This window comes from Eptesicus fuscus, chromosome 3, assembly GCF_027574615.1.
Source record: "Eptesicus fuscus isolate TK198812 chromosome 3, DD_ASM_mEF_20220401, whole genome shotgun sequence".
Lineage (NCBI taxonomy): Eukaryota > Metazoa > Chordata > Mammalia > Chiroptera > Vespertilionidae > Eptesicus > Eptesicus fuscus.
The window spans coordinates 107,432,688-107,459,944 of NC_072475.1; the positions used below are offsets into that span (position 1 = coordinate 107,432,688).

A 27,257-nucleotide genomic window follows, 5' to 3' on the forward strand; every position below is an offset into this window, starting at 1 on the left:
CCATGTGCCAGTCATTGTTCTAAGTAACTTTCATACATTAACTTATTTAATTTCCACATTGAGATTATTATCCTCATTTTACAGATGAGAAAGCTGAAGCATAAAGTGTTTAAATAACTTGCCTATGGTTACAGAGGTAGAAAATGGCTAGGCTGATTTGGAGAATGTGAAAAAAGATGCAGGAAGAATCACTGGAAGGTTAGTGTTGAGGACCAGAAGTTTACGTCTCTATTCTCTTATCTATTTTATCTAATCTTGACTTATATCCACTTATGACCTCATTGAATCATAAGACTTTAATGGCAATCTGAAGGTCATCCATAGTTGTAACTCCAGTTCTGGCTTTCCCCCTGAACCTACCGCTCCTAAATTCTTCCCCTACCTGTCCTATGACTTGCACATCCAACTGCCTACCTAACATTTTCACCTGGATATCTATTTATTTAGTATGGTCCAGGTACTGCTTTACACACATTATTTTATTTTATGTTATTTATATCACCACCATTTTATAGATGGGGACATTGTTGTTCAGAAAGTTTAAATACAATTTGTGTGTGGTGGAGTTGGGAATTTGAATGCCAACTTGCCTTACTTAAAGATTTATATTTCAAAAATACCACTGTCATCAGATGCACAAATATTTTTGTATATTTTGTCTGTTTAGGAATTTTCTATTTTTCTCTACAGATTTGTTTTCCTACTCTTATGTAAGCAATAAACCATATTTAATTATAGTTTTAATATTAAATTTTCATAAGTGTCTCATTTTTGTTTCTAATTTTTTTAGTAATTTCACCTATTTTTAATAAATGTCTTGTCAGAGTCACTTTAGAAACTATTGAAAAAAATGAGCTTTTGATTAGAATTGTATTAAATTATGAATAAGTTTGAGAAGAATCTTATCTATAATAATAAAAGCATAATATGCAAATTGACCAAATGGTTGAACAACGGAAAAACCATCCGGATGACCTTCCAGACGACCTTCCGGACAAAGCCGGGGCTGCAAGGGCCGAGAGGCAGCCAAGGCAACCAGGGCTGTGAGGCAGCAGCCGAGGCGGCCATGGCTGCGAGGTATCTGGGGCTGCAAAGACCTACCGTTGTGTGAATTTGATGCCTCGGGCCTTGAATAATTAATAATGAAGCATAATATAGGTGTTTTTTTTCAGTGAAATTTTGTAATTTTTTGTTTATTCATATGTTTTTATTAGTCTTGTGAGTGACTCTTTTCCTACTAAATGTAGGAACTGATTATTATTTATTAAAAATACATATTGCTTTGGTTTTACTTATCTATTAGCCACTGTATTAGTTTAAAAACTATCCTTTTTATTTCTGATAAATTTTAGTTATATCTTCAGGGTTTCTGTGTAGTTATTTTGCAAAAAATTATACTTTCTCCTTTTTTCCAATATATATTTCTTTTTTTTTTTTCTTGCTTTATTGCATTGGCTAAGCTCTCTGAACAAGGGAAATAATAGTGGTGAAAGAAGGTGTTCCATTTTTTGTTTCCGGTTTTAACAAGAAATCTGTCTTTAACTATTACGTATATATAATATTGATTGCCATTTTGAGATTAATAGGCAGTATCTATATAGCCAAATTATTATCATCCATTGATATATGGTTGCAATTAAAATTCATTATTAAATTTTTTAATATACTAAATATTATGTTGCAGCCACAAGAGATTTATGAGCACCTTCACAAAATGTTCATCTTATTTTAGTTGTAAAAAGCTTGTTTAACCAGGAGGAATGCATTGGAAATAGGGAAAATGACTTGCAGGAAGCAAGTATACCATCAATAGGTGATAGCTGACAGCAAAGAAAGCAAAGTAAAATTACATAAACAGAAGACTTAGAAAACATAGGGGTCAGATATAAGTCCAAATTACCCAACATATTTTGGGAACTTAGCCCTTGAAAATATCATTCTTGTAGCACAGTATAAACATTTGTGTTGATAATGATAATCTCTCAACCAAAAGTAAACTATATTTAATATCCTCGATTTTGTAGGGTAGTGTGGCTTATAATGGAACTATTTCTGTGAAATATTTAAAATAAAGGATTTTATGAAGTTGTACTTATCTGAACAATTTATTTATTTGGATTATCTCTTTTCTCACTTCATATAAAAAAAAACATTACTTGCCCAGCAGGCGTGACTCAGTGGTTGAGCGTCGACCTGTGAACCAGGAGGTCATGGTTTAATTCCTGTTCAGGGCTCATGCCTGGGTTGCAGGCTCGATCCCCAGTGTGGGGTGTGCAGGAGGCAGCCGGATTCTCCCTCATCATTGATGTTTCTATCTCTCCTTCTCCTTTCCCTCTCTGAAATCAATAAAAATATATATATTAAAAAACACATTACTCTGCTTCTGTTGATTAAACACATATGTATTTTTCTCCTATTAGCAATGAGTCCTATGTAGGAAGATGCTCTCTATTTTTGAACATTTATCCTAGTCATTTAGCACAGTATCGTATACTCTTTCACTTCCACAAATTCTATCAAGTAAGGAAGCAGGAATCTAATATGAAGAGGCTCTATGATTAGACATTCTTGTGTTCAATCCCAGTTTGGCTACTTAATACTTGTTGTGGTCTTGGGCAGGTTAACCATCTCTCTGATTACTTACTTTTACAATGGTACCAAACATACCAAGCAGGACTGTGGTGAAGATGAAATTCAGTGAAATATGAGATGTACTTGGCATGTCATAGGCATCCACAGAACTGCAGTCTGATAGAGAAGATGAGTCACAAAACTGACAACTACTTTACAGTTTTAACATGTCTTTAAACAGGCTTTGATGGTGTGTACTTGTTTGACTGATTTCTTCAATTTCTGGTGATAATGAACTCTGACACTGCAGCACCCACTCTGCTTTTCAGTTTCTTCATGCTGATTGGCTGGCTGACCTGAGTTTGGAGGAAGAACATAAATGAGGTACACTCCTCATTGGAGTTTATTTAGCACATGAGTCCAAATACTGCTCATGAACATTGATTCCTACTAACAGCACTGACAAGCACATTATTATGCACATTGTATGTAATTAATTGTTTGCTTGGTTTTTGACTTATGATGAAGCTGGGATTTCTGAGAAAAATATTGTGACAATTTCAGAATAAGATGGGGCATGCTTCACTAAAACTCACACAAAGCCTGCAAGGTTGGAAATTACATTTTGGGGCAACCAGGCTGGCAGGGGAGGGCAGTGGGGGTGACCAGGCCAGCATGGGAGGGCACTTGGGGGCATTAGGCAGGCCGGGGAGTGGTTAGGAGCCAGTAGTCTTGGATTGTGAGAGGGATGTCTGACTGCTGGTTTAGGCCCGATCCTAAATCTCTTAAGGTACTTAATTTGTAAACTATAGACATAATTAATTATTTTAAGCTCTAAAGAGGTCATGTGGCTTTTGCTCTACCTGAATTAATAGAAGTAGAGGAACCAGGCCAAAGAGACATTTTATGTTCCCAAAGGTTGATTTGTGACATAAATCAGTATTAATTAATAACAGGAAGCTCGTATCAAAGAATATTTTTAGACTTACACTTATCAATTTAGCTCTTGTGATAACAGCAGCAAAATTGTGTGAGCTAAAATATGACTTTGCACAAAGGCAGCACCATGAGGACACCAGAGCAATGCCAGACTGTTGCCGTTAGGGAATGGAAATTAAGCCCAAGGCTGAAAATTAAGCACTAGGGCCAGACGTTATTTTCATGAGCCCTTCCAATAACCAGCAGCCAGGCTAAGACAAATGAAACCAATTACCTTGTCTCAAATATTATTTTAGAACTCCAATAATTGCTTAATTTGTTAAAGATATTTCTAAATGTAGTTGAAATGATAAATAATTATCACTGAGGATTTAGTGATATGAATGGCTAATGTTTATCCAGTCTTTCTTATGTGCCAGGCACTCTGCTCAGTATGGCATTTACATTTAATCTTTCAATCTTTACTTCAGCACTATTAACAGGGTACCATTATCACCCCCAATTTTATACAGGTTAGGTAGATTTCCAAAGTTCTCACAATTGGTAAAATATAGAAGTGGGATTTGAACCTAGAGATCTGACGTCTAGTTGTGAACCATTATACAACAACGCCTTCATTACAAGGAGTAAAATAAATCCCTGGAGAGTGCCATTGAACCTGCAGTTTGCTTAGTCCACTGAGGTTGTGCAAAGTTTGCCCAGTGGCCAGCTCTCCTGGAAACATGTGTCTCAATGTTAGGGAATAGAGGAGAAATTCAGAGAAGAGGCAGGATGAGCCCTATCTTGACCATGTCAAGGACCCTCCTTCTGCTGTTTTTAGAGAGGAACAGAGAAGGAATGATGGAGAACTGTGGGCTAGTGTACAGAAGTCCCCCCTTATCCATAGTTTTGTTCTTCAAGGTTTCAGTTACCTGTGGTCAACTATGGTCCAAAAATATTAAATGGAAAATTCCAGAAATAAACAATTCATACATTTTAAATTGCACACTGTTCTGAGTACCTTACTTCATCTTATTCGTAGATATGATATCATTTCATATCATCACAAGAAGAAGGGTGAATACAGAACATTAAGATATTTTGAGAGAGAGACCACATTCACATAATTCTTATTATAGAATATTGTTATAACTATTATATTTTATTATTAGTTATTGTTCATCTCTTAAGGTACTTAATTTGTAAACTAAACTTTATCATAGGTATGTATGTATAGGAGAAAACATAGTTTGTGTGTGTGTGCATGTGTGTGTGCACTTGCTCACAATTGTGTAAACACATGTAAGTTGTCTTTCCTCTACTTGATTTAATAGAAGTAAAGGAACCAGGCAAAGAGCGATTTTATCGTCTCAGTAAATTTTCATGAAAGCTCTATGACACGCCATTTTAAAGATGAAGCAAGTGAGGTGGAGAGAAGTTAAGTAAATTGTTCATGTTAAATACCTAATGCCTGGTGTAAATGGGACTGGACCACACTCTGCTGCTTTTTACTGTGACCAACATCTCATCAACATTTATAGCAGGTATCAACATAGTACTTGTTTTACTCTTGGGCAAATAATATATAAAAATGTAGAGCAGAAGGAAAATGAATAGGATGAGACATTAGAATGACTTAATTGTATTAAAATATTAATTTTATAGGACCATGTATATACTTGGAATATAAATTTGTGTCTGACTAAACATCTATACTAATAAAAGGGTTATATGCTAATTAAACTGGGTTGATCAGCCATCTTCTGGATGTCTGACTTCCTTCTGGACAAAGCCATGGTTGTGGGGGCCGAGGCAGAGGCAGTTAGGGGTGACCAGGCCAGCAGGGGAGGGCAGTTGGTGGCAACCGGTCAGGCAGGGGAGGGCATTTTGGGGCAACCAGGCTGGCAGGGGAGGGCAGTGGGGGTGACCAGGCCAGCAGGGGAGGGCACTTGGGGGCATTAGGCAGGCCGGTGAGTGGTTAGGAGCCAGTAGTCTTGGATTGTGAGAGGGATGTCTGACTGCTGGTTTAGGCCCGATCCTAAACCAGCAGTCAGACATCCCCCGAGGGGTCCTGTATTGGAGAGGGTACAGGCTGGTCTGAGGGACAAACACCGCCAACGCCCCCCCCCCCCCGTGAAGAATTTCATTCCCCTGGCCTCTAATTATTAGATAACTAGAGGCCCGGTGCACGAAATTCGTGCACAAAGGGGGTTGTCCCTCAGCCCAGCCTATACCCTCTTCAATCTGGGACCCCTCGAGGGATGTCCGACTGCCCGTTTAGGCCATCCCAGTGGGATTGGGCCTAAACGGGCAGTCGGATATCCCTCTCACAATCCAGGACTGCTGGCTCCCAACTGCTTGCCTGCTTGCCTTCCTGATTGCCCCTAATTGCTTCTGCCTGCCAGCCTGATCACCCCCTAACCACTCCGCTGCCAGCCTGTTTGCCCCCAACTTCCCTCCTCTGCTGGCCTGGTCACTCCTAATTGCCCTCTCCTGCAGGGTTGATCACCTCCAACTGCCCTCCCTTGCAGGCCTGGTCCCTCTCAACTGCCCTCCCTTGCAGGCCTGGTCCTTCTCAACTGCCCTCCCTTGCAGGCCGGGTGCCTCCCAACTGCCCTCTTCTGCTGGCCATCTTGTGGTGGCCATCTTGTGTCCACATGGGGGCAGGATCTTTGACCACATGGGGGCAGCTATATTGTGTGTTGCAGTGATGATCAATCTGCGTATTACTCTTTTATTAGATAGGATAGAGGCCTGGTACAGGGGTGGGGGCCAGCTGGTTTGCCCTGAAGGGCGTCCCTGATCAGGTGGGGGTTCCCTTGGGGTGTGGGGCGGCCTGAGCGAGGGGCCTGTGGTGGTTTTCAGGCCGGCCACGCCCCCTGGCAACCCAAGTGGAGGCCCTGATATCTGGAATTTATTTATCTTCTACAATTGAAACTTTGTAGCCTGGAGCGGAGCCACCTGAGGCCGGCAGCCATTTCTGTTGGGGTTATAATTGAAACTTTGTTGCCTTAAGCGGGTGGGCCCTGCCAGGGTGTGCAGAAAGCTTTGCTTCCCCTGTTGCCAGGAGCAACCCTGGCCTGCTCTCTCACGCTCCATTCTGCCGCCATTTGTTTGAATTTGTTTACCTTCTATAATTGAAACTTTGTAGCTTGAGTGGAGGCTTAGGCCTGGCAAGGGCAGGCAGAAAGCTTGGCTTCCTCTGTTACCTAGGAAACCTTGCTCTCTGTGGCTGTAGCCATCTTGGTTTGGGTTAATTTGCATACTCGTTCTGATTGGATGGTGGGCGTGGCTTGTGGGTGTGTTGGAGGTGTGGTCAATTTGCATATTTGTCTATTATTAGATAGGATTAGACATTAATGTCAAGTGTTGACTGCTGTGTCAGTTTCATATAGATATCTTTTGCAATTCCCATACAATCTTAAGTGGATCTTAGTAAGATTTTACTTAATTGTATCATTTTATTTTTACTATTATATTAATAGTGTTTTTCTGAATTACCTTTTAACAGCTCTTTGTCATTTAATTTTAACTTTTTAAAGATGTATTTTAATTTTTGAAAGTATAACAGATATCCTACTTTTAACTTTTGATAAAAGAAAAGATAATCTAAAATGTCTCTAAAATATTAAAAATAAAAATATAGTAAAAACACAAGGGTTTTTAAATGCTGAATCCAAATATGGTATCTGCCCCTTTAAGCTTAGTTGAATGAATGTACTTTCCTTTAGATATTTTTCCACCAGTCTGTTCAGGTTTGTTATTATATATATATTATTTGTTGTTGTTGTTTTTAAATTTGGCCTTTTATGATTTTGTAAAAGTGTAAATAAAAAGGGAGCAAACATGCTACTTTAAAATCAAATCTTAGTAATTTAATTTTTCAAAAATTAAAATATAGTAATGCACAGATGCTTTAAACTAAATAGTGGTTTATATGCACTGTCTAATGAAGGGTGTTCAAGTAAATCATTGTGTCAAACCAGCCTCATAATGTGGTTTTATTCAGACTGGTGCCTGGATCTAACCAGATGTTTCTGTTCTTAGAACTTTCTTCGCTTACTGACTGACTCCAAGTAACACATATAATTAATATGCAAATAAAATTATCTATATAGTTGTTACTTGGAGATAAGATTTTAAATAGTTCTTGTCTGCACTAATCACTTTACATATTTATATTTCTGAGTAAGGTAACTATCTAATTATGTGGCTTTCCTACAACACTTGCTAATTTGGACTAATTATGTGGCTTTCCTACAACACTTGCTAATTTGGACTAGAAATCATGTCCTAATTAGATAAAACTAAATTTTATAGGTAGTTTAACACTCTGGTTCTTGATGTGGATAGCAAGGATGTATCTTGGCATAAGACAAATTGAAAAACACACTATTTATGAGGATCTGAATTTAGATAATTAGACTTCTGTTTGAAGTCAGAGTTGCATCAGGCTAGAAAGCCTATAGAAGAACAAAGGAGAGAGAGGACTAATGTGAGCTATTTGATAAAATGGGAGGATGTCAGCCACCTGCCCAGGTGTCTTCTGTCACAATGATTCATTCCACTACCCACTCTCGTGGCAAGCAACTAGCTTTTTGTCTACATTACCAAAATATTAAGAAAAACACACTACTTCATTTTTACCCTGCTGTTCAAACCAAATTATACAAAATTGGCCAGTTAAATAGCTTGGCTGGATACTTTGTAAGAATGAGCTGATCATAGGAATCTGAATCAGGTCTATATCAACGAAGCAAAGTGAGGAGTGTAGTAACCGAGGCACACATTTGAGAAGCCTGGCCATGAAGTGAATCAGGAGACACAGTCACCAACAGTTATATAGGGTGGAAGGGCCATGTCTTTTAGATGAAAGTATCCAGATGTCATCTGAACCTTAGCATAAGAAGAGACTTCATAATGCATTACTGATTCCTGATATCTTATAGGTATACTTATAATGTGTCTATTCTAATTTAATGGTGCAATTTGTAAAAACATAGAAAAGCACATATTGATATATTAATTAAAAATAATTAAATCAACTTTGGCATCAATTAACTTTGAATATGTTCTCCCCATTTATTAACTTCAACTGTTTCACATCCCTCTGGAAACAACAGCAAAAACAAAAACAGAGATTAATAACAGCCTGATACTTTTTAAGCCATCAAGCCAAGAACAAGAATGTTCTTCAAGTTGTTTTACATGTCTTTCCTTAATTTCAATAGGGTTTATATTTATTGAGGATATTGTAGCAATATCACAATGCAATCAAGTTGTCATGACGACAGGAAATCCTGATCTGCAGTGGATGATGGGATCTTTGTCTCATCTGGAAGAGGCTTCTTGAGTAACAGCACTAAGTTAGTTAGCAGCAACATGAAATGGCAGGTCCCAGAGAAAGGACTAATGTTGAGCAGTGTTTTGAGTGGTGAGGGGACTCCAGGGCTGATAAGGGCTGAGGGAGTTAAGATGGGAGCCTTTAGTACTTCAAATCACTAAATGTTTGAAAGTATAAAAACACATTTTGCTTCCTATATTTTGTTGATTTGTAATATTCATCGCTGGGTTCCCTTTTTGTTCACTGCCCCAGGGCTCAGGCAGTGCATGGCCCATGACTGGGACCACAATGACTCATTTTGGCATCTTTGGCCATTCAAAAATTCCCTCCTCTTGGATTTGTCTTATTCTATTGCATTGCTTTTGCTTTGCCTGAGAAAGAATTTCTTTCATAAAAATTATTTATTTACTATGTATTTTACATTCTCTCATCTCTGATTTAAAGATGAACACTATAATTTGGGTCTCTTTTTATGTATCAGGAGAATTCAAATACAAAAATGTGGTGCTGGCGGTTACCAGTAAAATCTGAGCTCTGGATGATTTCCTGTTGGGGTGATGAGTGTGGCTAAACCATCCATGCCTGCTCACATGCACTCTGTCCTCACTAGGGGTTGGTTTTTAGAGATGGCAGAGGTAGATAATTGTCATTCTTGCAGATCAGAGCAAACATAAGATGCAAGTTGATTGGCCAAGTTTGATTTCATCACCTCTATAGTCAGGCCTCAATAGTCTGTTTGGAAGTAACTATAAGTTTTATGTAGTAGATACAGCTTTCATTTTTATCCCCCAATTAAAAAATAGAACTTCCCTTTCAATTTCAAGACTCCCCAAGCTTTGAATATCTAACACATTTGAATATTGAATAATGGGACTTACTCATACTGCATTTTATTTTGATCCAAGACAAACTGGATGGACTGGGATTCCTTTTCACTAACTCGGAAATTCACCCTCATGTTAACAGCCACATGGGTGGCATCTGGATACAGAAGTCATGCTGTGGAGAGGAGTTCAATGTTAGTGACAATTGTTTGTTTGCTCACCCAACACATTTATTAATAAATGACTGTGTGTCATGCACCATGAAGGAATGTGGGTTCAATGTGACTAAGGTATGGATCCTACTCTTAATAAACTTATGAGATTTTTGCAAATATATTTAAGTTATGTCGAATATTATAAAGTGGGAAAGAAACCATTTGTACCAGCCACTCTTGCAGGACATGTTATCTATAAGTGCAAAAAGAATGAACAACTTTTGGTTAATTTGTTTGTTTCCACCATCTTGGGCTTGATTTGGATTGTTTTTTAATTGATTTAGCCCTAGCATCTGTCTCTAATTAGGAATATAGATTAAATTTATGGTTCCCTATTCCCCTTTCCAACTCAAGCCTTAAAATCAATGTCTCTATAAATTCTGGAATTCTTGGAAGGTTTGTGTCCAACAGAAGGCATAATGTTCAGTCTGTCATTTTTCTAGTAGTATGTCCTTGGGCAAATCACCACGACTTTTTGAGTTTCAGTCTGCTTCCCTGAAAATGAGGCTAACAGGGATCCATCGGGGGATGTTGTGCAGATTGTGAAATGGCTGTGAGAACTGGGACATGAAGGCATTTATCAACTGTTGACTCCTCTAGCTTAGAATTTCACAATAGAAATTTGAGCACAATAGAAATTTGGTGACTGGATGGATAGCATTCAGATTAAGATAACTTTGAGAAGATTCTAGTTCTTGTTGTTCTTTAAAATCATACTCAAATACAAAATATGAGAAATGTGAAGGAAATGCCCAATTTGCACCCATCACACCAGGCTTGTGGGCACATCTAAGTCTACCTGGCTGTATCTGAGTTGAATGCCACTGTAACTCTCAGTTAATAATGATGAGGCTGCTATGAACTAACTAATATTTATTGGTTTATTTTGATAAAAAAGCTACAGATGAATTGGACATAGGAGAGAAGTAGTGGTTTAAAGGTGAGTTAGGCAGGGCCATCTAACCATACAGCAGTTTCTCTGTCCTAACAGGGTAATGTGGAACAGGCATTCAGGGCTAGTGAACTTTCATGAGCATTTATTAAGCACCGGGCACAGAGCTGGATGTCACAATTGTGGAGGCTAACAAAGGATTTAAGATAAGCAAGAAGTTCATTGTGAGAGACATATGCATTTCCAACATGCTGAGCAATGCCAGGGAAAAGCACAGAAGCTCCCGGAGCACAGGAAGCACTGCAAGCTGGACATGAGAGTTGGTGGATTGAGGAGACTTCCTGCAGGAGACTGCCTGAGCTGGGTCTTGAAGAATAAGCCAAGTACAGAAGGAAGCATTCCTTCTGCACAAAGGTGTGCAGGGCCAAAGTTGGTGAGTCTTTGGTGTTCGTGGAGTTTTTAGAAAAAGGTGGTGGAGGAGCAGGAGACTGCAGAGGCAGGCCATTGGTAGATTCTGAAGGACTCTGGTGCTTATTATGGCCAGGCCCACTACCAAGCGCTCCCCAAATATGAGTATACTTAATCTTTGGTGAAGAAGGAAATTGAGAGACAGAGAGGTTAAATAACTTGTCTAAGGCCACATAGCTGGGATTGGAACCTTTGAAGACCATACTCTTTCCATAATTGGCTGCCTCTATGAAAAAGCTTCAGTTGGAGGAATGCAATCATCAAGTTTTAGAGAGAGCAGTCAGGTTGCCATGTGAACCGGTTGTGTGGGAGAAAGGACTAAGACTAAATATTAGTTAAGGGGTTATTGAAATTGTTATAATAAGAGGTAGAGCCAACATGAACTTGGCAGTGTCAGGGGAATGGAGAGAAAAATGTGGATTTGAAAAACATTTGGGAATTAGAGTAGGTGGAACTTTTGATTGATTTGAAGTGGAGATAAGATATATGGAACTAGAATAAATCCCAGATTTGGTTCTGGGTTTATATCGGCTGTGTAATCTTGATTATTTAATTTGCTGCCTTTGAACTTCAATTCTTCTGTTTTAAATGGGTTAGATTATGATACAGACACAGAAAATCTGTTGGCGAATTTGAAATGATGTATGCAAGGTGGCTGGCACATGTGCCTTTGTATAGGAGCAGCTGAATGGATGATAGAATGGTTATGTTATTCTGTTATATTGTAAAAGACTGGTCTGACTTTAAGAGTTTCCTTTTAGACATAGGAGAGGGAAGGGTCACATCTTGATTTATTACTATTATCAGTTAATAATTCTGTAACAGAAATGATGCCATGGGTGAAGACTGGGGTGGGAGTGAGCACAATAGAGTGGGCAAAGCACTAGCAGGGAGGAATTTTGTCCAGAAAAAGGCTTTTTGGAGGAAAAGTGGAAGTGGTAGTCTAGGGAAAAACAAAAACAAAAATAAAACCTAGGAAGTACTGGCAATTGTCTGAATTATCCAAGTAGTGCCTGCCACTTCCCCTTACCTTTGTCTTTGGACATTAAACATAAAATAGAAGCAACGTTTAGAGAACAGAAAGAAAAGATAAACTATCTCTCTAAATGCTTTACCTTGTTGGTTTTGGCCAAGTCCTTTAGGATGTTTGCTTGTTTTTCATCCTGGGGTTTTACATGGAACACCTTCTCCCTTCACGAAAGCAAAAGATGAAATATGTGAACTGCAAAGAGCATTCCTTAATCCTCTTCCCACACAGAGACCACAGCACAGGGTGATGAGAGTTACCTGTCAAAGCGGACAGGAGCAATGGCCAGGGCGGTAGTGATCAAACCTAAGACAGGATGAGGCACATGGTTCCTCTTTGCCTGCTCCCAGGCCCTCTGCCAGTTTCATGTCTCAGCCCTTATCTGGAGGAGCAGCTGATTTCCTCTTAGGGTTCTGGTGGATGAACCCCCCTCCCCCGTGTTTTCTACTTGGGGAGTGAGAGGTAAGGTGGGGACATAACAGTAAATGCCATGTGACTCATATTCCTTTTACAATAAGGAATGCACATTTTGCAGACAGAATGGGAGGCAAATTCCTTTTTTAGCAAATAACTTGCCCAAGAACACCAATCAGAAAGGATATATGCACCCCTATGTTCATAGCAGCACAATTCACCATAGCTAAGATTTGAAAACAGCCCAAATGCCCATCAGCAGATGAGTGGAGTAGAAAACTATGGTACATCTACACAATGGAATACTACGCTGCTATAAAAAAAAGAAGGAATTCTTACCATTTGCAGCAAAATGGATGGACCTGGAGAGCATTATGTTAAATGAAATAAGCCAGGCAATGAAAGAAAAATACCACATGATATCACTCATTTATGGAAAATAAAGAAAATTATAACCTGATAAACAAAAAGATAAATACAGAGGCAGTAAAGCACCGAACAGACTGTCAAATTACAGTGGGAAAGCTGGGGAGTGTTGGGGAGCGGGGGAAAGAGGTCAACCAAAGGACTTGTATGCATGCATATAAGCACAACCAATGGACACAGACACTGGGGGGTGGGATGAGGGCATACGACAGAGGGTAGAGGAGGCTGGGGGAAGGTCAATGGGGAACAAAAAAAAGGAGATAGATGTACTACTACATGTAATACTTCAAACAAACAAAAAATATATTAAAAAAATAATAATAACTTGCCCAAGGTAACAGAGCTTGTATGTTCAAAGAGCTGGGATTTGAAACAATTCTTTGCTCTAAAATACTGCTCTACCACATGTTTGAATTGAATGAGGGAAGGTATTATGTTAAATTTGCATTTGAAACCTGTGACAAATTTGTGAATCTGGCCCTTAATAACAAAATATGTTTTTGAAGTTACATTGTAAATTGTTAAATTAAAAACATTTAAATTATAAAATATTTTGAATATACTAAAATATTATAAATAATCTGAAAAACATTGATGTGTCCACCATCTATATATTTTTTAAAATATATTTTTATTGATTTTTTACAGAGAGGAAGGGAGAGGGATAGAGAGTTAGAAACATTGATGAGAGAGACACATCCATCAGCTGCCTCCTGCACACTTCCCACTGGGGATGTGCCCACAACCAAGGTACATGCCCTTGACTAGAATTGAACCCAGGACCCTTCAGTCCGCAGGCCGACGCTCCATCCACTGAGCCAAACCGATCAGGGCCACCATCTAGATTTTATGATGGCTACTAGAGGCCTGGTGCATGAAATTCAAGCACAGGGGTGGGGGGGGGGGTACCCTCAGCCCAACCTGCACCCTCTCCAATTCAGGTCCCCTTGGGGGATGTCTGACTGCCGGTTTAGGCCAGATTCCCCTGGATCGGGCCTAAACCGGCAGTTGGACATCCCTCTCACAATCCTGGACCACTGGCTCCTAATCACTCACCTGCCTGCCTGCCTGGTCGCCCCTAACTTCCCCCCCTGCTGGCCTGGTTGCCCCTAACGGCCCCCCATGCAGGCCTGGTCACCTCTTACTGCCCCGCGCCCCGCCGGCCTGGTTGCCCCCAACTGCCCCCATGCTGGCTGGGTCACCCCCAACATCCCCCCTCCCCTCTGCCCGCCTGGTCACCCCATGCAGCCTGCTGCTCAGTCATTTGGTCGTTCCTCCCTAATCCCCCTGCCAGCCTGGTCATAGGCAGCCATGTTGTGAGGGCGTGAGGGTCAATTTGCATATTACCTCTTTATTATATAGGACTAGAGGCCCAGTGCATGAAATTCATGCATGGGGGTGTGTCCCTCAGCCCAGCCTGCACCCTCTTCAATCTGGGACCCCTTGAGGTGGGATTGGGCCTAAATGGGCAGTCGGACATCCCTCACACAATCCAGGACTGCTGGCTCCCAACTGCTTGCCTGCCTGCCCGCCTGATTGCCCCTAACTGCTTCTGCCTGCCAGTCTGATCACCCCCTAACCACTCCTATGCCATCCTGATCGATGCCTAACTGCTCCCCTGCTGGCCCGATTGCCCCTAACTGCCCTTCCTGCCAGCCTGGTTGCCCCTATCTGCCCTCCCCTGCTGGCCTGGTTGCCCCTATCTGCCCTCCCCTGCAGGCCTGATCACCCTTAACTGCCCTTCCCTGCTGGCCTGGTTGCCCCTATCTGCCCTCCCCTGCAGGCCTGGTTGCCCCCAATTGCCCTCCCCCACTGGCCCGGTCACCCCTAACTGCCCTCACCTGCAGGCCTGGTCGCCCCCAAGTGCCCTCCCCTGCTGGCCCAGTAACTCCTAACTGCCCTCCTTTGCCAGCCTGGTCACCCCGAACTTCCCTCCTCTGCCGGCCTGGTCGGCCCCAACTGCCTTCCCCTGCAGGCCTGGTCACCCTTAACTGCCCTCCCTTACCAGCCGGGTCGCCCCTAACTGCTCTCACCGGTAGGCCTGGTTCCCCCCAACTGCCCTACCCTGCTGGCCTGACACCCACAACTGCCCTCCCTTGCAGGCCGGGGTCGCCCCCACCTGTCCTCCCTTGCAGACCTGGTCTCTCCCAACTGCCCTCCTCTGCAGGCCTGGTCACCCCCAACTGTCCACAACTGCCCTCCTCTGCCAATCATCTTGTGGCAGCCATCTTGTGTCCACATGGGGGCAGCCATCTTTGACCACATGGGGGTGGCCATCTTGTGTGTTGGAGTGATGGTCAATTTGCATATTACTCTTTTATTAGATAGGATACTTTTGCCATATTTGCTCTGTACCTCTCTTTGTAAGGAAGTGAAATGACATTACAGAAAGAGCTACAGCATCCACCTCCTTTCCTTCCTTTCTTCTCCCTCTATCCTCAGAGGCAGCTTGAGGACTCCTGGAGGGCAACATAATATGGTTGCTCAAATTTTTGTACATTGGCTGCTGTCTTCAGGATCTGGATGCTGCAGGTGCCTAGTAAATGCTTTTTGAAAGTAAAATTAATGAATAGGCCATTTTAAACAGTCTCTTGGGGTGGGCATTTTCTTCCATCTTGAACACAACTCAGTTAATTATAGATTACTAGAGGCCCGGTGCACAAAATTCGTGCACGGAGGGGGGTTGTCCCTCAGCCCAGCCTGTACCCTCTCCAATATGGGACCCCTCAAGGGATGTCCGACTGCCCGTTTAGGCCCGATCCCTAAACGGGCAGTTGGACATCCCTCTCACAATCCAGGACTGCTGGCTCCCAACTGCTTGCCTGCCTGCCTTCCTGATTGCCCCTAACCGCTTCTGCCTGCCAGCCTGATCACCCCCTAACCACTCTGCTGCCAGCCTGTTTGCCCCCAACTTCCCTCCTCTGCTGGCCTGGTCACCCGTAACTGCCCTCTCCTGCAGGGTTGATCACCTCCAACTGCCCTCCCAGTGGGATCGGGCCTAAACGGGCAGTCGGACATCCCTCTCACAATCCAGGACTGCTGGCTCCCAACTGCTTGCCTGCCTGCCTTCCTGATTGCCCCTAACCGCTTCTGCCTGCCAGCCTGATCACCCCCTAACCACTCTGCTGCCAGCCTGTTTGCCCCCAACTTCCCTCCTCTGCTGGCCTGGTTACCCCTAACTGCCCTCTCCTGCAGGGTTGATCACCTCCAACTGCCCTCCCTTGCAGGCCTGGTCCCTCTCAACTGCCCTCCCTTGCAGGCCTGGTCCCTCTCAACTGCCCTCCCTTGCAGGCCTGGTCCTTCTCAACTGCCCTCCCTTGCAGGCCGGGTACCTCTCAACTGCCCTCTCCTGCTGGCCATCTTGTGGTGGCCATCTTGTGTCCACATGGGGGCAGGATCTTTGACCACATGGGGGCAGCTATATTGTGTGTTGCAGTGATAATCAATCTGCATATTACTCTTTTATTAGATAGAATAGAGGCCTGGTACAGGGGTGGGGGCCAGCTGGTTTGCCCTGAAGGGCGTCCCGGATCAGGTGGGGTTTCCCTTTGGGTGTGGGGTGGCCTGAGCGAGGGGCCTGTGGTAGTTTGCAGGCCGACCACGCCCCCTGGCAACCCAAGTGGAGGCCCTGGTATCTGGAATTTATTTTCCTTCTACAATTGAAACTTTGTAGCCTGGAGCAGAGCCAAGCCTGGGGCTCCCTCCGAGGCCGGCAGCCATTTCTGTTGGGGTTATAATTGAAACTTTGTTGCCTTAAGCGGGTGGGCCTGGCCAGGGTGTGCGGAAAGCTTTGCTTCCCCTGTTGCCAGCGGCAACCCTGGCCTGCTCTCTCAAGCTCCATTCTGCCACCATTTGTTTGAATTTGTTTACCTTCTATAATTGAAACTTTGTAGCTTGAGTGGAGGCTTAGGCCTGGCAAGGGCAGGCAGAAAGCTTGGCTTCCTCTGTTACCTAGGAAACCTTGCTCTCTGTGGCTGTAGCCATCTTGGTTTGGGTTAATTTGCATGCTCGCTCTGATTGGATGGTGGGCATGGCTTGTGGGTGTGTCAGAGGTGTGGTCAATTTGCATATTTGTCTATTATTAGGTAGGATTTGGGAGATGGCAACACCTCTACCCAGAATCATAGATAATCTAACACTGTGAGTGAAATTATTAGAATTTCCTTTTAAAAACTACCTCTTCAGCCCTGGCTGGCATGGATCAGTGGTTAGAGCATTGGCCCATGCACCAAAGAGTCTTGGGTTCAATTCTTGGTCAAGGGTACACGTACCTGGGTTGCTGGTTTGATCCCAGGCCCCAGTCAGGGTGCATGAGGGAGGAACCAATAGATGTATCTCTCTCACCTTGATTTCTCTCTCTCTCTCTCTCTCTCTCTCTCTCTCTCTCTCTCTCTCTCCATTTTTCCCTCCCTCCCACTCTCTAAAAAATCAATGGAAAAATATCCCCGGGTGATGATCAACAAAACAAAACAAAAAACTACCTCTTCACATTGACAAATGTATAGATGGTCATATATGAAACTTCTCAGAGTCATGGTTGCATATTATTAATATTATTATTAGCAGCAATAGCTTAATTTCTCTCCATCTGATAGATGTGCGATATAATGTAAGACTTTTTTTTTATTCCTTCAAAGGTCCCCTTGCCCCCCCTGCAGGTAAGAAGAGGAGGGTTTTACAAATGGTTTCATGTTTTTGACATTGGACAAGCTCATCAGCACTAGCACTCCCAAAGCAAATACTTGTTTCATTGTTTCTAAGAGTATGTTTGGCAGGGTACAGAGAAAAATAAAGAGCTTGGCAGATATAACCTCAGAGTAGCTCCCAAACTGTGGCTACTTTACCTTGAGCAAGCTTCCTAGTCATTCTTATCTGTAAAATGGGGGTGCAAATGCGACTTTTAAAAGTAGCTATGGTTGATCTCTTACTTGCCCCCCCCCCCCCCCCCCGCAACTCCCCCACTCTCCCCTGCCTTCCCTCTGAGGTTTGAAGGTCTGTTCAATGTTTCTATGTCTCTGGATCTATTTTTGTTCATTAATTTACGTTGTTCAATATCGTCCACAAATAAGTGAGATCATGTGGTATTTATCCTTCTCTGACTGGCTTATTTCACTTAGCATAATGTTCTCCAGGTCCATCCATGCTGTTGCAAATGGTAAGAGTTCTTTCTTTTTTAAAGCAGCATAGTATTCCATTATGTAGTAAAAGTACCATAGTTTTTTAATCCACTCATCTGCTGATGGGCACTTAGGCTGTTTCCACATAACCAATGGACACAGACAATAGCGGGGTGAGGGCTTTTGCTGGGGGGTGGGAGTGGCCCGGGAGAGGTCAATGAGGGAAAAAAGGAGACATATACACTGAGTGGCCAGATTATGATGATCTCTGAACGCATAATAATCTGGTCACTCAGTGTACATCCTATATAATAAAAGGCTAATATACAAATTGTCCCCTCAACCAGGAGTTCGACCAGCAGGAAGGCCAGCCAACTGCCCATGTCCCCTTCCCCTGTCCAGGCTGGCCGGACCCCACCTATGCAGGAATTCTGCGTTCAGAGATTATAATAATCTGGCCACTCAGTGTATAATACTTTCAATAATAAAGAATTTAAATTTTAAAAAAAGTGGCTGTGAGGCCTAAATGAGAGGGCATATGTAAGGGATGTGGAGGATGGTAGGTACCAAAAGACATGCCATGACCTCTCGGTGGTGATGAAATTGTCAGATTCTGTAAACAGACTTACAACTGGCCTCGGGCGCTGCAGCACTGAGGAGCACCAGCATGTATCACATGCTAGACTAAAGTACCTGCTGCAACCTTTGGGGGTGAAATATCTCTCTATGTTTGTTTCAATAGGCACTACTTCAAGAATTTTTTTTTTTTTTTATGTAGTAGCTTCGCTTTTTGGAGTTTCATTTTCTATTCTAAAAGTAATAAATGCCCATTGAAAATAATTTAACAAATTATTAAAATGTTGGAAGAAGAAAATAGAAATCACCATTAATTCTGACATTCTGACTTTTTTTTTGGAAGCCTTTTTCTGTGTGACTAGTTTTAAAACTGTGTGGAAAAGGCTTCTATATATATATATATTTAGGTCAAGTGGGAATGACACTTCTATTTTCTTTTGGGATCTAAATAAATGTTTGAAGGATCCTGATATTTCTCAGGATCAGTTTCTGATTATAAATAAATCTTTGACTTATTCATATCTTGCATATTGACAAATCACATGGATATGTGATGCTTTTAAGACCTGCCACTTCTCCCCAATCTATTTTGCCTCTGAGGAATTGTACGATAGATGGATCTTAAGAATATACTGGAGCTTTTTCTCAGAATGGGTATGATTTCTTGGCAAGCATAATTCAGTACAACTTTATGTTACTGCAGCAAGATTTATAAAAGGTCTTGGCAAAAGTATGGGGTAAGATAGCTGTTGGATATCATATTATTTCAGGATTGGCTACATAAGACAATATGTTTCATAGGTTAAATTAATTTCTTTGAAAAGAGTTGTAAAATTGAATGCTTCACATAGCAATAATTTCCAATCTTTCTGGATCTTTATACTCCTAGGATTTTTCAGTAGTATATGTCTAACCACAGTTTTAAAACCACATTCTTTTTTTAAACTATGCTTTTCTGCATATTTTAGACATTATTGCTATAAGAAAAATCTCTTAAAAAATGAGTCAAAATTGTTTTGTCATTAGTAGAATCTTTCAAGTAATTATGTCTTCAAATAGAATCCAACAAACTTCTGAACACCTTTATATATTTCATAAGGATATGGTGAAAGAAAGATTTGTTACCTTTAATTGTGGATGTTGGATTCTTTTTTTTTTTTTGATTCTTAACATTGAAACAAAACTGCCCTGCAAAATGCTGGAGAGAAATGTGCCTTCCTTCCTTCCTTCGTTGCAGCAAAGGTAACATCTCTGGACAGAGACCTGAGTATACGATTCATGCAGAGTGGGACCTGGCTAGGGGAGAATGACTACCTTCTTAAATGAAATGATCTGAGAGGATCATCAAGACCCCATCTGGTACCCAACCTAACTGAAATTCTCTCTGACCAGTTCCTATAGGTTATCTGGCAAAAGCAGATGAATACATGGAATGTGATACCAGGAATGCAGAACTTCAATAATCCAGACTGGAAAACCAGTCTTTCTATTTTGTAGTCAAACTATTAGAGAAAGAAAGATTCAGAGGCCATTCTTGTGCTGTTGGTTAATTGCTGTTTTGGAGGAGATGAGAGTGTGGAACTGAAGGAGAGCCTCACAGCTGGGCTCTCAAGCTGGAGTAAGTTAAAGAAGGGAGGAGGAGAGGTGCCCCACAGACAGGGGCTCCTGGGTGGGCAAGCCTGGGCTGGGGCCCTCAGCAGTCTCAGGCCAGCTGTGCAGGCAGGCATGCGGCACCATTGCATTGGGAAGGATTACAGCAGACTCCTCTTTCTGTTTTTGTTTTCATTTTTTTTTTCTTTTTTTCAGTTTAGCTCAGGCAAGTGACGCTCTAAGCCAGTTAGCTGTTAACGTTGGCAAGAGATATAGCAAAAATGTTTCCAGTGCAGAAAATGTTGGATACATGGGATTTTAAATGAGAATATTTGTGTATTTGCTTTCCCAATTCTTATTCTTTTAAAAAATTTCTTGTAATTTTAGAAAAGCCCATCTATATTCATAATTTCTATTTTAAAACACTCAATTAGAGACTTTGGAGGGTTCTTTATAATTTACTAGTACTCACATGATTTCTGAACTTTGGGCTATAGCATCCCATAGAGGCAAGGTAAGGGAGCAATTTGGGGAACTATCTGTGATTCAATGACATACCTCCAGCAAGAACACTCCACTCAGGTAACTGCGGTTGAGCTAGCTTTCCAATTCACAACATGGATATGACTTAAATATAGAATGGGGAAAGATAATTTAGCTAATTACATCTGTTTTTAAATTACCATCAGTATTGTTTACTAATTTATGGGAATTTCTTTTTTTGCCCTTAAGGATCTCTCTCTCTCTCTCTCTCTCTTCTCTCTCTCTCTCTCTCTTTCTTTAATCCTTATCAGAGATATGTTTTTTTTTTAATTAATATTATTAAATTAAATAGAGGCCTGGCGCATGAAATTTGTGCACAGGAGGCAGGAGGGTGGAGGGGGAGAGTCCCTCAGCCCAGCCTGCACCCTCTCTCAATATCCGGGATCCCTCTTGCAATCCAGGACCGCTGGCTCCTAACTGCTGTCCTGCCTGCCTGCCTGATCGCCCCTAACCACCTCTCTCTTGGCCCCACCTCCATGGCTTTGTCCGGAATGATGTCCAGAAGGTCATTTGGCTGTCCAGTCTAATTAGCATATTAAGCTTTTATTATTATGAATTCTTAGAGAGAGAGGAAGGGAGAGAAAGAGAGAGAGAAACATCAATGTGAGGGAAACATTGATTAGTTGCCTCCTGTATGCTCCTTGACCTGTGACTGAAACCTGCAACCTTTTGGTGCATGGGACAACATTCCAACCAACTGAACCACTCAGGGAAAGGATGTCTTTTTTTAATCTTCTTCTTCTTTTTTTTTTAAAAATGTGTTTTTATTGATTTCAGAGCAGAAGGGAGAGGGAGAGAGAGATAGAAACATCAATGATTAGAGAGAATCATTGATTGGCTGCCTCCTGCATGCCCCCTATTGGGGATTGAGCCCACAGCCTGGGCATATGCCCTGACCGGAATCCAACCATGATATCCAGGTACATAGGCTGATGTTCAACCACTGAGCCATCATGGCTAAGATCTTTTTATCTTCTTATTTAAATAATGTATTACTAAATTATTTTGATGATTGCTTGAGAAATTGTAGCAACTTCACTGCTACCATCTAGTGGACAATGAATGCAATTAACCTTTCTTCGGCTTGACAACTTCTAAACAAACTGTTGTGACTTCAAAAGATGCTTTTTTGTTTTGTTTTCTGTCATATACTATAATTTTTTAAAAATTAATTTTTCTATTGAGGAAACACTGGTTAATAACATGTAAGTTTCAGGTGCACAACATTGTCAATATCTGTTTTTCTGTTGTGTGCTCTTGGCGGTGAGCACAAACTAGAATTCTTTTTTTTTGGAAAGTACACTGTCATAGATATTTCAACATATTACTAGTATGCTGGATGTGGAATCCTATTTTCCTTGAATCCACATAGAAAACAATGAACTAATATTTCATTCTATGGTTTTAGAATAAGAGATGTCCCCAAACTATTAAGAAATACACATTATTTTAAAATTTGCACTTTGCACAATATACTTTACCATTAGCATGTCCAGTTCTAATTCTGGAAAACTTCAATTTCTAGAGTGATTTTTTGTGCAGCCAGGGTTCCTGGAACCTCTTGTTTTACTTCTAGTCTGCATTCCACACCTTAGCCTGGTGGGTGTTTTAAAAACTGATCGTGTCATTTACAACTTAATGCCTTTCATTGCTTTCCATTGTTCCTAGACCAATGTTCCAAATCCTTAAGATGGCCTGCCTAATATAGTCCCTACTCCTTCCTCAGCCCACACACAGGCCTTTCTTTGCTCAGCTTTCTCTCTCTTTTTTTTCTTTTTTTAAAAAAATATATTTTATTGATTTTTACAGAGAGGAAGGGAGAGGGATAGAGAGTTAGAAACATCGATGAGAGAGAAACATCCATCAGCTGCCTGCTGCACACTCCCTACTGGGGATGTGCCTGCAACCAAGGTACATGCCCTTGACCTGAATCGAACCTGGGACCCTTCAGTCAGCAGGCCGACACTCCATCCACTGAGCCAAACCGGTTAGGGCTGCTCAGCTCTCTTAAGTTTCACCATCTCTGGCTTCTTCTCTCAGGTTCTGAAGAGTCACAGGGCCTGGAAGGGGTGCTCTTTTCATCAGCTAATTGTGACTTAATTCTTCAGGTTTCAGTGCTTCCTAAGAGAGCCTTCTCCCCACATCAGGTAGGTAGACCTTTTAATGTTGTTGTTATATATTTTTTTAATGCAGTTTGTCCAGCACTTACTTGCTTCATGTAAATTAATGGATTATTAAATAACAAGTTAAATAACTATTTGTTTCATGTCTGTCTTTCCACATGGTCTATACAACCACTGAGGGCAGAAAGGTTCTCTTCCTTTTTCATTACTCTGTTCTCAATTGCTTAGCAAAGGGCTTGGCACATAGCACACAGCTCATAAAGTAACTTGAATGAGTTGCATGAGATGAAAGCAAAACCAAGATGGGGTCTTTTCACCTATACTATGGTTTATGACCCAAAATTTCCCCTTACATCTATCCTTCCTCGAAAGCCCCCTTCATAACCTGCGCATCTCTGTGCTCTGCCCGTTTTGGCCAGAGGGCTTTAACTCCCCTGTGCAGTGGACCCACTTCATTACTGTGCACAGCTTACTTAGTCATTTGTTCACTTCATTTTTTCCCCAAAGAAGTAGGCAATCTGTCAAGTTTTCTGATGATAGTGATTCACTTTTATTATTACTTTTTCCAACTAATGTAATAGACTCAGAAGCTTAAAAGAAGAATTGGGATCTGGAAACATCCAGGCAAACAGAAATGATAATTCAGGATAGAAAAGAAACAGTGAGCATTTTGAACTAAGGCTCTCAGATGCTCGACTAGTACGGATGCTCCAGGACGTAGCTGGCAATGTGCTTGATCGCCAGCATCGTCTCTTCGCAGGTTGGCCGAATCTTGGATTCAGGAAGGGCAAAGCCATATCTGCCTTTATCCCGCAATTCAAAGGTGAAGGAATATTTGATTCCTTGGTCATAAGCCCAGTCGTCAGAGCCTCCAGCAGCAGGATCTGAAATGTGCAAACAGCAGAAAACAAATCTTTACATCTAGGAAGGAAATTTTAAAAAATGCCAGCTTCCTTTTATAGTTACAAATGTTTCACTGTGCAAAATAATATAGGTAGGCTGCTTGCCTAGTAAACTGGATCATAAAGATATAAAGGCTATTTTTAAAAATTAGACCATTGTTGCTGCTAAGCCTCCTTTGTGGGAATGATGTGCTTACTACCCTAGGAAGTATGTAATTGTAATGTATAAACTACTCAGTGTGCTTGTATGCTGTGGTAAACTATGCTATATAGTATGTAATTTGTTTACAATATATATATATATATATATATATATATATATATATATATATAATTTCTTGGAAAAAAATATGTATCTGCCAGGAAAATAAGAAAAGCTGCATGGTGACTGGTGAGAGGAGAGGACTCTCAGCCCTGGGGCCACTGTGCTGAAGGATAGAACTGGAGCAGCTGGAGGGCAGGGCTGTGCCTTCATTTTTGTTTCCTCAGGGCCTGGCCTATGTCCTGGCATGGATTAGGCAGTCACCCAGTCATTCATTCAATAACAGCTATGGTGTCACTGCCACATGGATTATGAATTCATTTATTGATTCACTTGTTCTTTCGTTCGTTCGTTCATTCATTCATTCATTCATTCAATCACTCATCTGTTTAATTCAGTCAACGATGTACAGCCCTCACTGAGCAGCAGGCCATGGGCTCAACTCTGGGGATGTCAGGACAAAGGAAAGCCGTGGCCTCTGCCCTCCCAGACCTTATAGTAGAATCACAAACCTCACTGTACTAGGTTGAATAAAATATACAAGAAATTCTCAGTATATGAATAGGTGGGTTATTTCTGCTAGAACCCCTTAAGGTAATAGTATATGCCGTCTGACTCAGAGCAGTTTAAAAAAGGACAATACAGAGAACTGTATTCTACATAAAGCTTTTTTTCATTTTTAAAGCCTTAGGATTGGAGCCTCTCACACTGCATGGGGCCGGGTGCGGGGTGGGGGTGGGGGGGCCTTGATGATAGGACCTGGTCTTTTCCCTTTTATTTCCAGTCCTTTTATAACAGGGGCAAAAGAAATCATGCAAAGGCAGGGAAAAATATTGCTAGATTTTGAAAACAGAGCCTGCAGAATGTGCCTTTCTAGTGACTCCAAGGCTCTGCGGTCCAGCCCCCACCTCGTTCTCCTGCTGCATGCATGTCTCATGTCACTTGTTTGCGCACCCGAGTGAGGCCTGAAGTAGCCTCCCTCCTACGCTTTCCTCCAGCAACTGTCCTTGCAGATAAAGCTTCTGTACCATCGCCTGGGCAATCAATCACCCTTGACACGAGGCTGGGCTGGTTACTCCTTGGGGTGCTCTCCTTGGGCTCCCTCTGGTCAGCACTTAGCTCCCCCCTGTCCACAGCTCCTCCCTCCCTCCCTGCTGTGGGTACTTTGAAGACTGCGCTGGTCCCTTCCTCCCCTTCCTCCCCTTCCTCCTTCCCTCTTTCCTCCTCTCCACCCTTCCTTTCTTCCCCAGCACCCAGTAAGGTCTGGCACATGGTAGGTGCTCAATAGGTGTTTATAGGGAGTGAATGTTTACGTGTGTTAAAAGCAATATACTTTTCTCTCTTTTTCTGAACAGAAACTGATGACATAAAAAATTTCATAAAAAATTCACCCCGAGGCACAACCACACGCTTTAAATGATCAGAAAGAAAAGGCTCTGGGAGCCATTATCGCCTTCTTGGCACGGGCTCTCCCTGCACAGTGCCGAAGCGAAGCCGAAGCCGAGACTCACAGATGGTGGTGGCTCCTGGGCCGTAAGTGTACTTGGTGCCGTGCAGCGTGGCCAGCTCCTTCACGGTGGCCTTAGCCAGGGCATTCTGCAAAAGAACCAGCAGCAAGGGAGTAAGAAACCAGAGCACACACAGACAAACCAAAAACAAACAAACGCTCACGTGTTGTTTGGAGGACAGTCATAGTTCCATTAACATTTTATACTCCTTTGGCACCCATTCCAGTTTTCCAGCTAACTTGGTCATGAGACCCCAATGACTGCCTTGATAGGATGCCTTTTCCCAAAGCCCCAAGCAGTCACTCAGAGCTTCCATCTGTCCTACAGAGTGGTCATACTCTGTCAACACCATTTGCTGGCCTTTAAGTCCTCAGTGACTTTTTCTGTCTTTAACTCAGCGTCCCCAGGGTCTAGTCCAGGGTTTGTCACTTAGAGGTTGTTTAGTTAACTATTTGTTGGAACTCTGAGGATGGTCAGCACTCTTCTTACCCAATTATTTGGAATTAGGTCCTTTATTTATATTAAATTACTGTTACAATAAAGCATGAGTTCTAGGAATAAGTTCTGTTTTAGTCACAGGAAAATCTTTTCCTTCATTTTCTTTTTTATTTACATAGAATTTAGTTGGCTTTTTTTTTTTTTTCTGGAATTCTTATTTAGGCTTGTTAAAAAATTTTTTTTAAAACCTTACTTCAGGCTAGACAAATGAGGCTTATAGAAATCTGTAACTGTCCCAGATATCATATTTATTGACATTATAAAATGTCATTGTGAAGTAAAAATTAGGTCTTGTCTAAGGATTCGTTGGACAAATTTATCTTATCTCTGGAGCTTGAAAGAGAAAGGAGGCCATGAGGTTTTATGGTTATTAGAGACAAACAAACAGAAGTCAAATGCACACAAAATAACTCCAAACCAAAAACCACCTGGAAACAGCAGGTTAGAAAGCCAAGATAAAGTCATGATGGGACTGTGGGAGGTGGGGCAGGGCAGCAGAAACTACACATGTGAATGACTGAGGGTCAGTGCTGCGCTCAGTGCCAGCACAGAGCTGTTTAGGCATTGGCAGTTCCAAGGATGTGGGCAGTTCTGGCTTGGAAGAGTTTTAGATTGAGAAATTAGAGAATATTTATTCTATTTCAAAATGCAGAATATTTGAATTCTAGAATAAAAAATTAGGAAATATTAACTTACATGTATTCTTTTTTTCTTAGAAATAGCATCACCCTCTCAAAAGACCTATTGCCCTCCTGCCACTCCACTCAGTTCCCCAGGGAGAAGGGTTCTGTTCCCAGCTCCTCCCTGCACTATAGAGGCCCTAGCATCCTCTGGTGCACTGCCTATTTAAGTGAATCATTTGGAAAGCAAGGCCTGCTTAGGCTGTCTGGGGAATACAGATTCGAAAATCTGACTGTTTACTACAAGAGAAAAAGCCACAATTCACTCTGGTGGTGAAATGGCTATATTTCATACGTTGGCATCATTATCATGACTTGTACAAATGCTTGGAAAACTGAGGTTGGTGATGAAATCAGAA

The 27,257-nt window shown here is 41.7% G+C and overlaps 2 protein-coding genes across 2 annotated transcripts in view; both read right to left on the bottom strand.

Annotated features, from left to right (window-relative positions):
• The window catches only part of CPA3 (carboxypeptidase A3), a 41,082-nt gene extending 22,197 nt beyond the window's left edge, over positions 1–18,885 (bottom strand). Inside the window, 4 exon segments of the mRNA XM_054710272.1 lie at positions 9,712–9,826; positions 12,341–12,423; positions 12,520–12,565; positions 18,846–18,885. Of these exon segments, the coding sequence (XP_054566247.1) occupies positions 9,712–9,826; positions 12,341–12,423; positions 12,520–12,565; positions 18,846–18,885 (284 nt within the window).
• A 4,751-nt stretch (positions 18,886–23,636) lies between these two features.
• The window catches only part of CPB1 (carboxypeptidase B1), a 43,039-nt gene continuing 39,418 nt past the window's right edge, over positions 23,637–27,257 (bottom strand). The window contains exons 10-11 of the mRNA XM_054712453.1: positions 25,724–25,808; positions 23,637–23,932 (exon numbers count right to left, since the gene is read on the bottom strand). Coding sequence (XP_054568428.1) covers positions 23,745–23,932; positions 25,724–25,808 — 273 coding nt within the window. The 3' untranslated portion in view covers positions 23,637–23,744. The remainder of the gene's footprint in view (positions 23,933–25,723; positions 25,809–27,257) is intronic.